Source organism: Haliaeetus leucocephalus, unplaced genomic scaffold, assembly GCF_000737465.1.
Source record: "Haliaeetus leucocephalus isolate CR32 unplaced genomic scaffold, Haliaeetus_leucocephalus-4.0 Scaffold730, whole genome shotgun sequence".
In the NCBI taxonomy this organism is placed as follows: domain Eukaryota; kingdom Metazoa; phylum Chordata; class Aves; order Accipitriformes; family Accipitridae; genus Haliaeetus; species Haliaeetus leucocephalus.
Genome location: NW_010973166.1, coordinates 2543564 through 2557663, shown reverse-complemented (window position 1 = coordinate 2557663; position 14100 = coordinate 2543564). Strand labels below are relative to the sequence as shown.

The following is a 14100-nucleotide window of genomic DNA, read 5'->3' as shown; positions in this document are numbered from 1 at the left end:
CCCCCGTCCCTCCCCGGGGGCCCCGCGGTCCGCCCCCGGCCGGGGGTTCATCTACCTCCCGGGGTGAGGGGCGGCCGGGTTTGGGCCCGCCTTCCCCGGGCACCTCCTCCCCGGGCCCCCCCGGGCTGGGGTCTTGAGGCGCCTCTCCGCAGCTGTTAGGGCTAAAAATGAAGAGTAATGGGCAGGCGCAGGCCTGGGAGTTACGGCTTGGGAGCGATTTAGGGGGGAACGAACCGCGCAGCGTTAGGTTCGGTCTTTGAGCTGGGGCGGGGAGGGGCGAGAAAGGCAGCGTCTCTCAGCTCAGTTTGGAAATACCGTTGGTTTTATCTTCGTTAAGGTCCCATCGTGATTTGAAAGTAGTCGAGGTGACCGGTCGCGGTTAAGTGTCGGGCCGGAAAGCCGAGACTTTTCAGTTCCACCTTCTCTATCCAGCTCCCCAGCCAGACAGTTTTCTGACAAAGGATATATTCAGCGGGAGCATCGTCTGCTGGCAATGGTCCGTCCCAGCTTTTTACGAGGGCCTGGTGGATCGAGAGTTTCTCCTGGTCTCAGTAGTTGCGCTTGCCTCACAGGGTGAAAGGCATTTTCTGAGATATCTAAGGCCAAGTCTCAGCTGGCGACACTTTAAATTGTATTAAAAATAGATAAGTGTCTCCGTATGCTCTCCATGAAGAGCACAGCTCAGCGGGAGATCCCGCTTAGCCTGCAGGTAAAGGCCGGGATGACGAACTTGCAGTCCGGCGCCAGGAAAGGCAAGAACGGAGATGTTGTTGTGCTGTGGGCTGAGGTGCATGAGCTCATGATAGACCCCTTACCCAGGAGGACAGAAATCCTCCTCTGACAAGGGTAGTTTGAACCAAGAAGATAGCTTCACCCTCACCAGCCTCTGACTGAGGTTGTCCCCAAAGCGTACCATAAAATGCCGCTTCCTCGATCCCGAGGTAAGCAAAGCTACGTGGGCCCTTTTCTCCTGCCATCAGCAGCAGATGGATTTTTCCCTGCCTTTGGAGCGGGAGCTTGCAAATAGTGTTTTGGACTCCCCTCGGAGCAGCTGACTTCTGACTGGGGCCATACGCAGCCACGCTCAGCAATTAAGATCTGGTTATTATTTTTTCCCTTCTCTTTCTGTACGTCCTGAGCTGACCCCCTGAGAAACGAACTGTCAGCCTCTGCTCCAGCCTCGCCTCCCTCCGCGAGCCTACCTGGGCGCTGGCTGCCTCCACAGGGGTGTTTCATCTCGCAAAGGATGCCTGCCCGCCTTGCCTTTGCTTGCCTTCCTTAAGAGAATGCTTTGGGGTCTATCGCATTAGAAACTGGTGGTCTGGGAAGATGATGAGATTACAGGTTCCCCAGTCCTGTAAACATTTGCACATGCTCGATGTGATTTCGGCTGTGTGAGCATTCCTAATCTTATAAGGGAGACAGCTCATTTGAGGAAAACCCTGCCTGTGTTTAAATGCTGCAGGGTTACTGCCAGAGATCCCAGCCCCTTAAGAGAGGAAATGACCTATTCAGGTTATTTGCCCTTCTGTTTTTTATTTTAATGACCATCGGTACAACACAAACACTGAGCAGACAGTGGGGAAAGATCAACCTGATAAGATTTGGTGTTTCTCTGTGGTTTGGGATGGGATGTCACCTAATGGTTAGCTAATCCTGCTGCTGTACCCTCCAGCAAAACAGAGAATGATGAAGCTGATGTTTTTGATTGTGCTTGGGAGAACCCAATTCCTCCATGCTACATTTTTTCTCTCTTTTATTTTTTCCTTCTAAAGGGGAAGGGGGCAAAAAGCTTTCAGACCTTCTTACTACATCAGAAGAAAAAAGGAAAACAGCAAGATACCACCCCCATTTCCTCCCCTTTGCATGTTACTTGTAACGTTACAGGTAAGATGTTGGATTTTCTATTTCACCTTGTTCTGTGCATTTGAAGTTCTGGTCTTAACGTTGCGTTTACAGAGACCTGTGCCCTATAATTCCTTGATTTTTGTGGGTTTTATTGCTTTCTTGTAAAGATAGGGGAAGGGGAGAAGAAGCCTTCAGATGTGGCACTGTTAAGCTGCACCTTGTGAAGTCCTGTGTGCCCCTGATCTCACCTACCCCAGAGACACGCAGCCATCCGGCCGTTTAGTAATCTCTTTGCACGACTTCACAAGATTGACAGGCTGTCCTGTGGCTTCAGGTTTAGTAGCATATTTTGCCAAGTTTGCACGCAGTCTGCTTGGGCACACGAACATGCACTGTCCTGCAGCATTCATAAATTAAAAAAAAAAAAGCCCTTTAAAGGCACACTTTCCTGTGTGCTAGTCCCTTTGATTCTGAGATTTCTCAGAGTAGGCACTATGAGCGTCGGTATTCCCGGCCTGCCTGAAATTGTTTTGATATCTGCAGCACTCACTCTGCTTAATTGACACTTCAGATGCCATCCAGCTTGGAAGCTCTTCATGCCACAAGTGGTCTTTAATAAACTTACTTACTTTCCTTTTTTTTTTTTTATTTTTGGGTGAGTTTATGTCTAATTTTGGATCATTCTGAATTTTTACCATATATGGTCAGGGCTCCTCTTCAAACTTTGCCAAAATGAAATGTGATGATTATAGAAAAATGAATTATGGAAAGGGAAACTAGGAGAGCTAGTTTGTTAATCCCCATTGTTCATAAGTTGTCTTTTGCTGTGTGCAGTATCTCAATCTACACAAACACCAGCTTCTTTTGCCAGAGAGTCACTTGTGCCCAGTGGATGGTCTGATAAGTTGGTGTTTAGAACTGTATTCTGTTCTTTTTCTTTTGCCATCCTGTTCTACAAAGGAGGGATAACAATATTGCTTTCCCTTTTCAAAGTGCTTAGAAGGTACAAGTGCTAAGTATTTTAATCCATTATGCAATCAGTTGCCTATTTTTAGTACCTGAACCATTTTTAATGTTCTTTTTACAATGCAAATGTGCTTTTATCAAGGCTGACAGAACGAACTGTTTCGAGCACTTAAGCCACAGGGAATGGGGATTTATCGGGGACTGGTTTAACATAACTCTTGTGAAAGGTGGTGTATGGCACATAAAGATCAGAGAACTGCTGCGAGGCACTTGTAAATTAAAGGGTGAGAGAGTTCTCTAAAAATCCCAGTATTTCAAACTGCATGAAAGTAGGTGAAAACCGTTTTAAATGCAAATGATAGACTAGCTCTGTTAACGATGCTATTTTTTCCCCCCTTTCCAGTAGGGTTGTGCACCTGCAACTGGGACAGCCATGGAGAAGGGTGGGAATATTCAGCTGGAGATTCCTGACTTCAGTAACTCTGTCCTGAGCCACCTGAATCAGTTACGCATGCAGGGTCGCCTGTGTGACATCGTGGTCAACGTCCAGGGGCAAGCTTTCCGCGCTCACAAGGTGGTGCTGGCTGCCAGCTCGCCCTACTTCCGTGACCACATGTCCTTGAATGAAATGAGCACCGTTTCCATTTCTGTCATCAAGAATCCTTCTGTTTTTGAGCAGCTCCTTTCCTTTTGTTACACCGGTAGGATATGTCTGCAGCTGGCTGACATCATCAGTTACCTAACGGCTGCCAGTTTCTTGCAGATGCAGCACATCATAGACAAATGCACGCAGATTCTCGAGGGAATTCATTTCAAAATTAACGTGGCAGAGGTGGAAGCGGAATTGAGCCAGACCAGGACAAAGCATCAGGAGAGACCACCGGAGTCCCACCGGGTGACGCCAAATCTAAATCGTTCTCTGAGCCCGCGTCACAACACCCCAAAGGGGAGTCGCCTGGGTCAGGTTAGCACGGTGCTGGATATTCGGGAGCTCAGCCCACCTGAGGAGTCCACCAGCCCCCAGATAATTGAGCAGAGTTCAGACGTGGAAAGCAGGGAGCCCATACTACGGATTAACAGAGCGGGACAGTGGTACGTTGAGACAGGAATGGGAGACCGCGGGGGACGGAATGACGACGATGTTCGGGTGCTGGGAGGAGTACGCATTAAAACGGAGAACCTGGAGGAGTGGCTCGGGGCAGAGCATCAGCCATCAGGAGAAGATGGGAGCAGCGCTGAGGAGGTCACTGCTATGGTGATTGACACCACAGGCCACGGATCGATGGGCCAAGAGGCTTACGCGTTAGGGTCCTCCGGCGCCAAAGTGGTCAGGCCAACCAGCAGTGAAATTGACAGGTGAGTTTTCTTTTAACTTAACTACTGACCTTGGCTGTAAGAGGAGATTGTGCAAGATTTTCACTTGGCTGGGTTGGTCGCTTTGGAACGTTTCCCCCTTCTATCTCCTGCGGCCATCTCAAGCATAAGCGCGGAAGGAATTTTCTCCCTGGTGTTAGGAAGTGTTTCCGGTTTGGGTTACAGCATTTTGGCTGGGTAGTGATCAGACCAGGATCTCCAGGTACAGGCTAGCTTGGGAAATAAATTATTAGCACTTAGAGGTGCATAGGTTGGAATCTCTGCCTCTTGGTGTTTCAGCTGAGGTGGGATTTTTGTCTCAAGAGGGTGTTCAGTTCAGCCTCAGTAGATAGCAGGCTCAGCCTCAGAATTAACGAGGTCACATACAGGATGTGTTACGCAAAATGTCATTGCAATGATGCCTTCTGGCCTGAAAATCTGGGGGTGGTTCTGTGTGAGAAACAAGCCAGTTCACCAGCTGTAGGTCAAGAGGCAATTTTCTTCCCGGTGGTCCAGGACAGCAGTGGGTTGTGGGTTTACATCTTCTGAAGCAGTTGAAGTGGGGAGCCCATTGGCCTCCACTGTTGTTTTGATTGATATGGAAGAGCAGAAAGCCTTTATTGAAAATAAGTGGTGAAATCTGCTGTATTTTGATTCTCCATCCATCTGCTTCCCCTCCACTCCAGCGTTTGTTTTCTTGCCCTTAGCTCAGGCCAAAAAATGGATCTGATAAAGGGCAGATCTGTTGTGTCTGGGGCGTTTGTATTTGTGGCGCTTCCCTTCACATCTGCCTCTCTTCTCTTCTAGCTCAATCCCTCTGGTCCCATGGGGGAACAGGTACCTGGAAGCAGTGGATATTCTGTCACTTGTCGCTTAATAAATCAATCAGTGGGAGTGACCTTGAGCTGGCCCTTGGGAGAGTGATCCTTGCCTAGTTCCTTAACTCTTTTTCACAGATCAGCTAGCCTCAAGCATCTCTTTTTGCACTGCACTCCATATCCACTGTTTCCCACCTGGAGTCCATCACATCACCTTTGTTTCACACTTGAAAAGGGGAGGAGGGCGAGGGCCGTGAATGAGAGGTGCCCTTAGAGAAATGTTTTTTTCTCCTCTTGTACAGTTCCTGAGTCACTGGGCCCATATCGAGTTACTAGCGATAGCATCCAAAAAGCTCTGTGTTGCTGAACTGGAAGCCAAATGACTCAGTTTTATTTTTCAGATGTTGAGACTGAAACCACAGACCAGTATGACTTGGTTTTTCCTTAATACTTGCGCTGTTCCGCCTCCTGTGTGTTAGCTGGTGAGGATGAAGAGATGCTATACAGGTGCCTCTATTGCTCACCTGTTGTTCTAAACACCGTAGTGACCTGATGCCCATTAAAAACTCCGTTTACACTCTTCCCCCACCCCACAGATTTAGCCCTTCTGGCAGCATGGTTGCTGTGACTGAGCGGTACAGATCAAAAAGCGAGTCTCCCGGGCGGATGGATGAGCCCAAGCAGCCCAGTTCCCAGGTAGGCAGATCAAGAAGTTTGCAAGTAAATGTTGGTATTGAAGGTGAGGGGGACTGTGTTGTGATGAAGTGTATAATATTTTATAATTGCAAGCAATACTGTTTGTGAAACAAGGACCTTTTACTGTTGCAAAGGGTTTAGTTGCTCACACTGAGAATGTATGCTGTCAATATCTGATTTAAAACTGATTTTGGCTGTCGTTTGGGATTTCGGCCAGATAGCTGGCTAGATATGAGGAGGTTCTCTCGTTGTCTGAGGGCATAAATATGAACTCTCGTTCTGGGCAGGCCACCAACTCCTGAGGAGAAAGCCCATTTGCCTCCAGAGTTGGATCTGCCCTGAAACACTGGCAGCAAATGCCTGAGCTGAGGGAGGAGGTGTTAGTTGGCTTCTGTGGAAGACTGAGGGGTGACAATAGCTGAACCTTTCCATGCTAGTACTAAAACCATTCCAAAAAGCACTCCGGGCCCTACACCAGTATATCTTTAGGGTGGAGTGTCAGAAGACTGTGGATTTGTTCAGAGGTCTCCATCTCATACCCAAGGGACTGTGTTGCATAGCAGAATTTACAATGTAAAGTAGCTCTGAATTCTCTGCTTTCTTGGGGTGTGGGCACAATTTTGGGGTAGGAGGGAGAGATACGCAGAGATGCAGGAGGGCAATGGGCAATAGGGTGCAGCAAGGTGGGACACAGTGGTACTACCTGTGCCTAATAATTTTGATCTAATTTTTTTGTTGCATACAGTCAGTATCGCAGTGCCACTGTAGTGCAAGTATATCACCCAATACTGTGTAGAATGACTCTTGTGTGCCTGGCAGATAAGTAATGTGTTGGTTTGTAATCAAATGACTTTGCTGGAGGCAGGTGAGGAGTTACCAGGCTGCTTTGCCCTTCAGTAAGGCCGAGTGAAGCAAGGGGAAAGAGATCGTGATTGCTGTCTGCTGACTTTGTAACACACTTCTGTAAAACAAAAGATACCTTTTTGTTCCTATTTTGCTGAAGCTTTGTTTTGTGTCCTCAGAAAACATCTAGAAAATTTCAGGTCAAACTAACCCTCTAGGGCAAATGCGACATACAAAGCAATTTTAGCTCTATGTACAGAAAAGCTGCTATTATTTCTCCATCGTGAGATAGCCTCAAATGTAAAACCATAGGCTTACAAGTACCCGGAGAAGTATCATCACCTTCCACTCTTCTGGTATTGCCATATCGATGCTAAAAATAGGCTGCCCATGATCTCTGCCCAGTGGCAGTGGTAGAGTGGAAAGAAAGTACCATAGCTTTGTACATTTCCTTTAGTCCTGAGCAGCTTACCAGTGCTCGTACAGCTGGACTTAACATCATCTGGCACAGTTACACCGCTGCTTGCGCGTGCACAGCCCTGGTTCCTGGAAGAGAGGCCCTCCTGCTGTTACGCTAGTTGCTTGTCTGCGTTTGGCATCATTGGGAAACAGTGTAAGACTTGGAAGTGCAAATACTGCATCCTCCAGCATGGAGGCATTCAGGAGACTGTCTCTTTGTGCTCATTCTGAATATGATAGCCAGAAGCGGCTGTCCTGGAGCCCAGGCTTGCGGTTCAGGGTTACCCTTGGCTGTTTGTCTTTCTGGCTTCAGGAAATAATGAGGAGCCAGCTAGTCCTTGCTCTGTGACTTGGGCCAGGCGTGCTAGCTCTCTGTGCTGCAGAACCTCCCCTACAACGCTGCGGGGCTGGGATGGGTTACACAGCCATTTAGGCAAACATGATTCATTATAAAATGAATCCTGAATGACAGCTGAATAAATGCCCGTGTAAAGTGACACCTGAAGAGTTTCAGATACGATTTGTAGTTTATTCCACCTTTGTTTTACTGCAAGCTCATCAACTGGCTTCTTTTTTTAACCATTAGTAAGTTAAACAGAATGCAGTATACAGTATTTTAATCACACTGGCCCAAGTGTTTAAAAAAAAGTAACATGTATTGACATGTTTGATCCACAACTCAATCGGTGGCTAAGCGCCCTCCTGACAAGGGCTGACTTTTTTTCCCCAGATCTAGTGAATGACTTGGCAGAAGGGGCTGCCACAGCAGAGGTTTCTAATTGATTGCTCATTTGTCTTCAGCCCCAAGGCTCTAGTTAAGCACTTAAATGTGCGCTTGAGGTTGGAGACATTAGTGCTGCTGATTTCGAGGTTTGGCACATGCTTCAGTGCTTTACTGGCTGGACTGGGGCCTGATCTTCTTTCCTGTGATTTGTCTTAGGCTGCTTATTATTTAAATCTCTGTTGTTTCCTTTACAGGGGGAGGAATCGGCCATGCTTGGAGTGAGCGGTTATGTGGAGTATCTCCGGGAGCAGGAGGTTTCAGAGCGCTGGTTCCGGTACAACCCACGGCTCACTTGTATTTACTGCGCCAAATCCTTCAACCAGAAAGGCAGCCTGGACCGGCACATGCGTCTCCACATGGGCATCACACCTTTTGTCTGCCGCATGTGTGGGAAAAAGTACACCCGCAAGGATCAGCTGGAGTATCACATCCGCAAGCACACAGGCAACAAGCCCTTTCATTGCCACGTCTGCGGTAAAAGCTTCCCTTTCCAGGCCATCCTCAACCAGCACTTTCGCAAGAACCACCCTGGCTGCATGCCTCTGGAGGGGCCTCACAGTATCTCCCCTGAGACCACTGTCACGTCTCGGGGGCAGGCAGAGGAAGAATCTCCTCCACAGGAGGAGGCTGTTGCTGTGGGGGAGACGGCACAGGGATCTGTGTCCACAACTGGGCCAGATTGAAACATGGCTGCAGAGTCTGGGGAGAAAGGACCATCTTCCCATTTTTGGCTCTAAAGAGTCAGCACCAACCTGGCAGGCTGGTACTGTAATTAGTGCAATGCCACCACTGGACAGAAAGAAGCTCCCAAGATGTTGCCAAAATAGAAAAATCTTTCTCTCTCTCTCTTTCTCTCACACACACACCCCCACACACGTAGAGTGTTAAAAGTTTTTCTCCCTTGTTCCTCCTCCTCTTGGAGAAAAACAAAACAACTGTGTCAATCAACTTCTTATTCAGGGATCAACAGGATTTTAAATTTTTTTAATGTTCCGTAGTGATCTGGGACGAACAGTCATTTGTATTTCTCAACAGCGTTTTGGCCCAGCAGCTAGGTCCCGCTGGCAGTACCGGCCGTCAGCCATGCAGACCTAGTGAGCTTAGCGTGCAGGGCTGCTCCTTGTCACATCTGCTGGTCCAGCTCAAGAGGAGAGCAGGGGCAAGGTGCTGTTGCCTTCCTCCATTCCCCAGGTAGTTGCCACGTTAAAGAAAACAAAGACTGTCCTGGTGGAACCTGCCTTGCCCAAGTGTATTTATCCCTGTCTTATTTTTGGTGTGTCTCTTTTTACCTTTTTACTGAAACTATTATTTTAGGGCTTTTGGCTTGCCCGTTCCAGGCTTGCAGCCTCAACGCCCCTTGTTAAAAGCGGGCACGGCTATAAAGCGGTATTCTAGAGGTCAGCAAAATTTGAAGCGCTTCGGCTACTGAAAGTGAAATTTAGCAGCTGTGAGGTTTGCAGTAGACTCTGATGCATTGGGAGAAGGGTTGGAGGGGTCTTTCGGAGGAGGTTGTCCTTTGCTGTTGCTGATCTGGAGAGTTCAGAGCACTCTGACATCCTGACTGGTGCGCTGCTGTGCTTCAGGTGTTGCTGAGCATTAGGAAGAGTTTTTCTGGACTGGCTGAATTGTGGAGTTAGAGGCTGGCTACCAAAGTCGTCCTTCACCCCTACTCCCCCCTCGACACGCACTTGATCTTTTTCAGCAATATGGTATACCGAAATACTATCGTCCCAGCTGAGCAATCGTAGGTGGTTGCTTTTAAACATGTTTCTACAAACTAGTTTGATAACTTTTTTATCAATGAAATGAAAAAAGAAAACCCTACTTTATTTCCTCATAACAGTTCAGGAAACTTAAAAGTGAATGGTTCCTACACAACTCTGTCCCCTTGCATGGACTTAACCTTTTGTATTCTAAGCAGCTCTGATGTTTAGAGCAAGTTAAGCAAAGCCGGAGAGACATGCCTGCGTTGTGTATTGTAGGTGTTTGCACGTGCTTACGTGTTTCATAACCGGAAAAGCATGGGACAGGTAGATAAGTGCAAATATCTTGACATCTTTTGAAGAAGTCTTTTAAAAAATATGCAATACTTTAAGAGTTTTCTCTGGTTCTGATGCCGAGTTGTTCATGATGGAGGGGGAAAATGAACGACAGGTTGTGCAGACTGGGTTTGGGAGTGGACATTTGGTCGAAGGAGTTCTCTTGAGGATGTGTAACGTGTACAATAAGGAAGGATGAAGTCCTGATCCTTAAGGTGATGGGAGGAACAATGAGACATTGAAAAAGGAATACACTTCATCTTGCTCTGGCAAAGCAAGGCAGGTGAGCAGTTAGAGTGTGGGCTCGGCAGGCGGGAGACTTAGCAAGTGAAAATAAAGCCTGCTCCACAGTCTGATTGCACAATTTTGGGCACATGGAAACATCTCCAGGTCTCACTTTCAACAACTGCAAAATGGGACTTGGGATCATTTTCCTGCCCCTTTAAAGGGAAGAATTTGGAGAAGGGTGATGTGTACTTGCCTCGCTTTATATATTTTTCTCTTTTATAAGTGAGGGGTCTTACTGTTCCTCCCATATCTCTCAAAAAGCAGATGTGGCTCTAATGTTTTTCTGTGTGGGGGGAAGGGAAGGGCTTGGAGCCAGGATCGCATGTAATGAGGATGCGCTCCTAAGAGAGGAACCTTTGTAGGTGTTCTGAGTCAGGCACCTGCAAAGTACATTTCATTGACCATTTCAAACAGGAAAACTGATATTTCACCTTCGGTTTCCTTCTGTCCCTTCTTCCTCCTCTCCTGTCAAGTGCATCGTCACACAGTGAATGATTTTCTAAGCAGCCACCCGAGGGACCAGCCCCACTGGGTTTCCTGTCGAAGGTCAAACAGGATTGTACCGAAACAGTAAGGTTTCCAGAGAGCAGTCGGAGAAGATGAGAGATAAGAGGGTGGCTAAGGTAGGTTTCATTGCAATCGAGGTGCGGAGGAGAGGAGATGTGCAGAGTATGCTGCTTTAGTCATAGCTTTTGAAGTTACCAAAAATCAAAAAGAAGAAAGTTAAAAACTTTGAAATCCTATCCTGTTCACACTAGAGAGCATCAAAAGTTACTTTTAGTTGCTTAAAAGATTTTTAAGTGTTTTAAAATAGAACTTTTAAAAGAATACTACCAAACTATAAAAACATAAAATTATTTATATACATATATTATATATAAATATAGTGGGAAAGTTTCCCTGCTAAGCTTGCTGTGAAGAGAAGGGTGAAGGTGCAGTAACTGCTATACAAGCAACATTTTTCTGAAACAGATGGCAACCGATCCATCAAAGCATAGTGATGAAGGGCTGACATAAAATGGTGAATGCCTTTATTTGTATGGCGTAGCTGTGAGTTTGTTGAGCAGGTTTTTGTTTTACTGTATCGATACTGTGAACGGAGGAGCATCCTAACAGTCCAGGATGCCAGCAGTGCATCCTGTTTTGCTGATTCACTACTTTCAATTGGCCTGGTGAAAACCATGAAATTGGTCCTTCATATCATACTGGGCTAGTCTGAAAACAAAGCTTGTGAAAGGTTTTTATTTTTTCCTCTCTTTTTTTTTTTGGTGCAGAGGTTGCCACTGTATAAACGATCATTTCTGAATGCATGCAAAAGAGCCAATATTCTTGCCCGGGCCTCACTGAGGTGAAGTTTATAGCTTGTAGCTAGAGTCAGTATAAGGTATGGTAGTGGGAATCATTTTAATATTATTTCTGTACATTTAATGGATGTGTATGTATGTGTGGGAATCATGGTGTCTCTTATGTTTTCTCGGACAGCGCTGAAAGCAGTTTAGGCCTATCCGCACTAGAAGATGGAACCAGTTCAGAAGGAATCATTTATTAAACTTTTCTTTCAGTGGTTGACTTCTTCAGTGCAGATGAGGCCAAGGTTTGAGAAAAGAGGGGTTGGAGGTCATATATGGTATGGAAGAACCTCATGTGAATTTTCCAGCAGTGGTGTAGCTACTTGGAGCTGCTTTCCATAACAGAATGATACCATCTTTCATTGCCTCTCCATTGGCAAACCATATAGCTCTTTACGGTTGCACCGAAGCTGTGGAGAATCAGATGCCAACTTTCCAAGTGCGAATGCTTCTGTGATGGGTTGAGGCACAGCTTTGCATTTCCATGTCTAGCTGCAGCTTTTTCCCCCTCTGCCAAAACTGTGATTTCAACTGTGATTTAAGGAGGATGTGAAGAGAACTCTGTCGTATTTTAATACCTCTGTACGTAACATTTCTGTCTGCTTCAGAGTTGGGGCTTACTAACCCATTTGTTTGCTTGCCTCAGGCAACAGGGGGAACATACTGTTTCTGCGGTTTTCTTTCCCAGAGGGGGAACACATTTCTTAGTTCTTTGCTGCGGCAGAGAAACCTTCTAAATGTGAAGTGTTGCAGTTATCTCTTTGAGCCTGCAGAAAGCCCCGGTGCCAAGTCACAGCAGAGTGACGTGACGGTTCCCGTGGCTGTTCCCTGCTGCTGCCAGGTTCCCTGTGAATAGCTGTGAAAATAACAAGAATTGTGTTAATACTGTGCTGCTGCTTTGGTGAAAAGCTAAACCTCTTCCTCTTGGGAGGATGACCGGTGTGAAGCTGGGAGAGGTAAAAAGCAGAAGGTCTTTTTGCTCTCTTGCAATGGGAGTATGTGAAAGCAAACCGTGCTTTTTATTTCCAGCAGCTAGATAGAGAGGAATGAATGAGGAGGCTTTATGAAATGTGAATTTATAACAGGAGGCTGAGAACACACTTAGAGCCGCTTAGTAAGATCCAGGGATATCAGCCTGGTAGGAGTCAGAGCAGCCAATGCAGATGAGCAATCCCTCACTTGTCCTCCCAGCATTGTCTGGCCATCAGGTTCAGTCCTTTGACTTACCTGCATCTTCTCTACAATATTTTCAAGCTGTGATCTGTATAATGTAACTTTCAGAAGTTTGGGTGGCTGAAGGGCAGGAAGAATAGAAAGCGCTTTGTGTCTCTGCTGCTGTTTTAAATCCAGCCGAGGTCGGTGGTGACTGACTGTTCCCATCTGACAGCTCTTCAGAGCTGGAACTGCATTTGGAACAAGCTGCGATCTTGCTGAAAAGCGTAGTGGGGCAGGCTTGGTGGGGAGGGCACAGAGCCAGGATTTCAGCCCTCTGTGAGATCAAGGTTGAAATAAATGGACAGGACAGATCTCGCTGCTTGTCCTGCTCTTGTTTTGTGACAGCTAGATGACTTTGTTTTCCAGGGCAGGCCGTCCCACGCCTCTACGCCGTAGTAATTTCACTTAAAAGCGTGATGCCCAGTTTGATAAATGATGCTAAGCAGTCCAGTCTTCAAGCAGAGTTCTTCTGCCGCCTTTGGGTGATTCAACCCTAACAATGCATTTGCAAGAGCAGAGTTGTAGCTTTTATTTGCTGCTGACTTCATCTCTCCTGCAGAACCCAAGGTATAAATAGAAAGACAGCTGAAAAGGTGCACTTTATTTGGGTGGAAGGTAGCTTGTGAGGTGGATGGAATCATGCATCTTTAAAACCAACAAAAATTAGCACCCCTTAAACTTAATTATTTAAACTTTATAAAATTCACCTCTTTGATCCATGACATGCCTGCCAATTTAGCCGTACCAGCAGCCAAGTGTTTCTGCAGATGAGTGACACCAAATGCTGTTCTTGCTCTACTGGAAATATTTTGGGGATGGGAGAAGTCAAGGAGCTGTAACTCAGGAAACTTCTAATTTTTGTCAAGGTTTGGGCTCCAAGTTTCCCCTGGGAGCTGAGCCCATAGCCAGGGCTGCAGTCAGAAGGTCTGGGGTCTTTTGATGGAGCTGCTGCTGACCACCAGTGTAGCCTCATCTGACGATAACGATATTCTGAGAGATGAGCGTTACTCCTGTCATGAGGTGAGATCCATGCACAGAGCTTTGACGTCTTCAGTGGAAGGTCCTAAAGAGGAGCTAAGTATCTTTATTTTAATCATTGTCATTCAAAGGATATTTTAATATAAAATACATACATATATATGTATGTACATTTTTTTATATATATATATATATATATTTGTAACCAAATAAAAGCTAGAACTATGCAAACACTACTGGCTGCTGCTTGAAACTAATGTCTACCAGAACATTATGGGATAGAGTAGATTTGTTGGGTTTTTTTGTTTTTAAATAAAATTCAGCAGACCAAAGTTTTGCTGCAGTTAGTCTTACTAGAAACTTAGGTTATTCCTGATCTGGAACCCACTCAGGTGGGTTATAAAATTATCTGAAGAGTCCTACCATCTCTAAAATATTTCCATCTGCCTTGAAATTATTGCTGA

General features: G+C 46.3%; 1 protein-coding gene across 2 annotated transcripts in view; it reads left to right on the top strand.

Moving 5' to 3' along the window:
* The window catches only part of ZBTB37 (zinc finger and BTB domain containing 37), a 13914-nt gene extending 120 nt beyond the window's left edge, over positions 1–13794 (top strand). Inside the window, exons 2-5 of one of the 2 annotated variants that reach the window (XM_010580672.1) lie at positions 1776–1887; positions 3218–4170; positions 5582–5681; positions 7962–13794. In XM_010580672.1, coding sequence (XP_010578974.1) covers positions 3248–4170; positions 5582–5681; positions 7962–8450 — 1512 coding nt within the window. In that variant the 5' untranslated portion in view covers positions 1776–1887; positions 3218–3247 and the 3' untranslated portion in view covers positions 8451–13794. Of the gene's footprint in view, positions 1–1775; positions 1888–2793; positions 2852–3217; positions 4171–5581; positions 5682–7961 lie in introns of those variants that run through there. The other variant, XM_010580673.1, reaches the window with a different exon arrangement.
* The last annotated feature ends 306 nt before the right edge of the window (positions 13795–14100 follow it).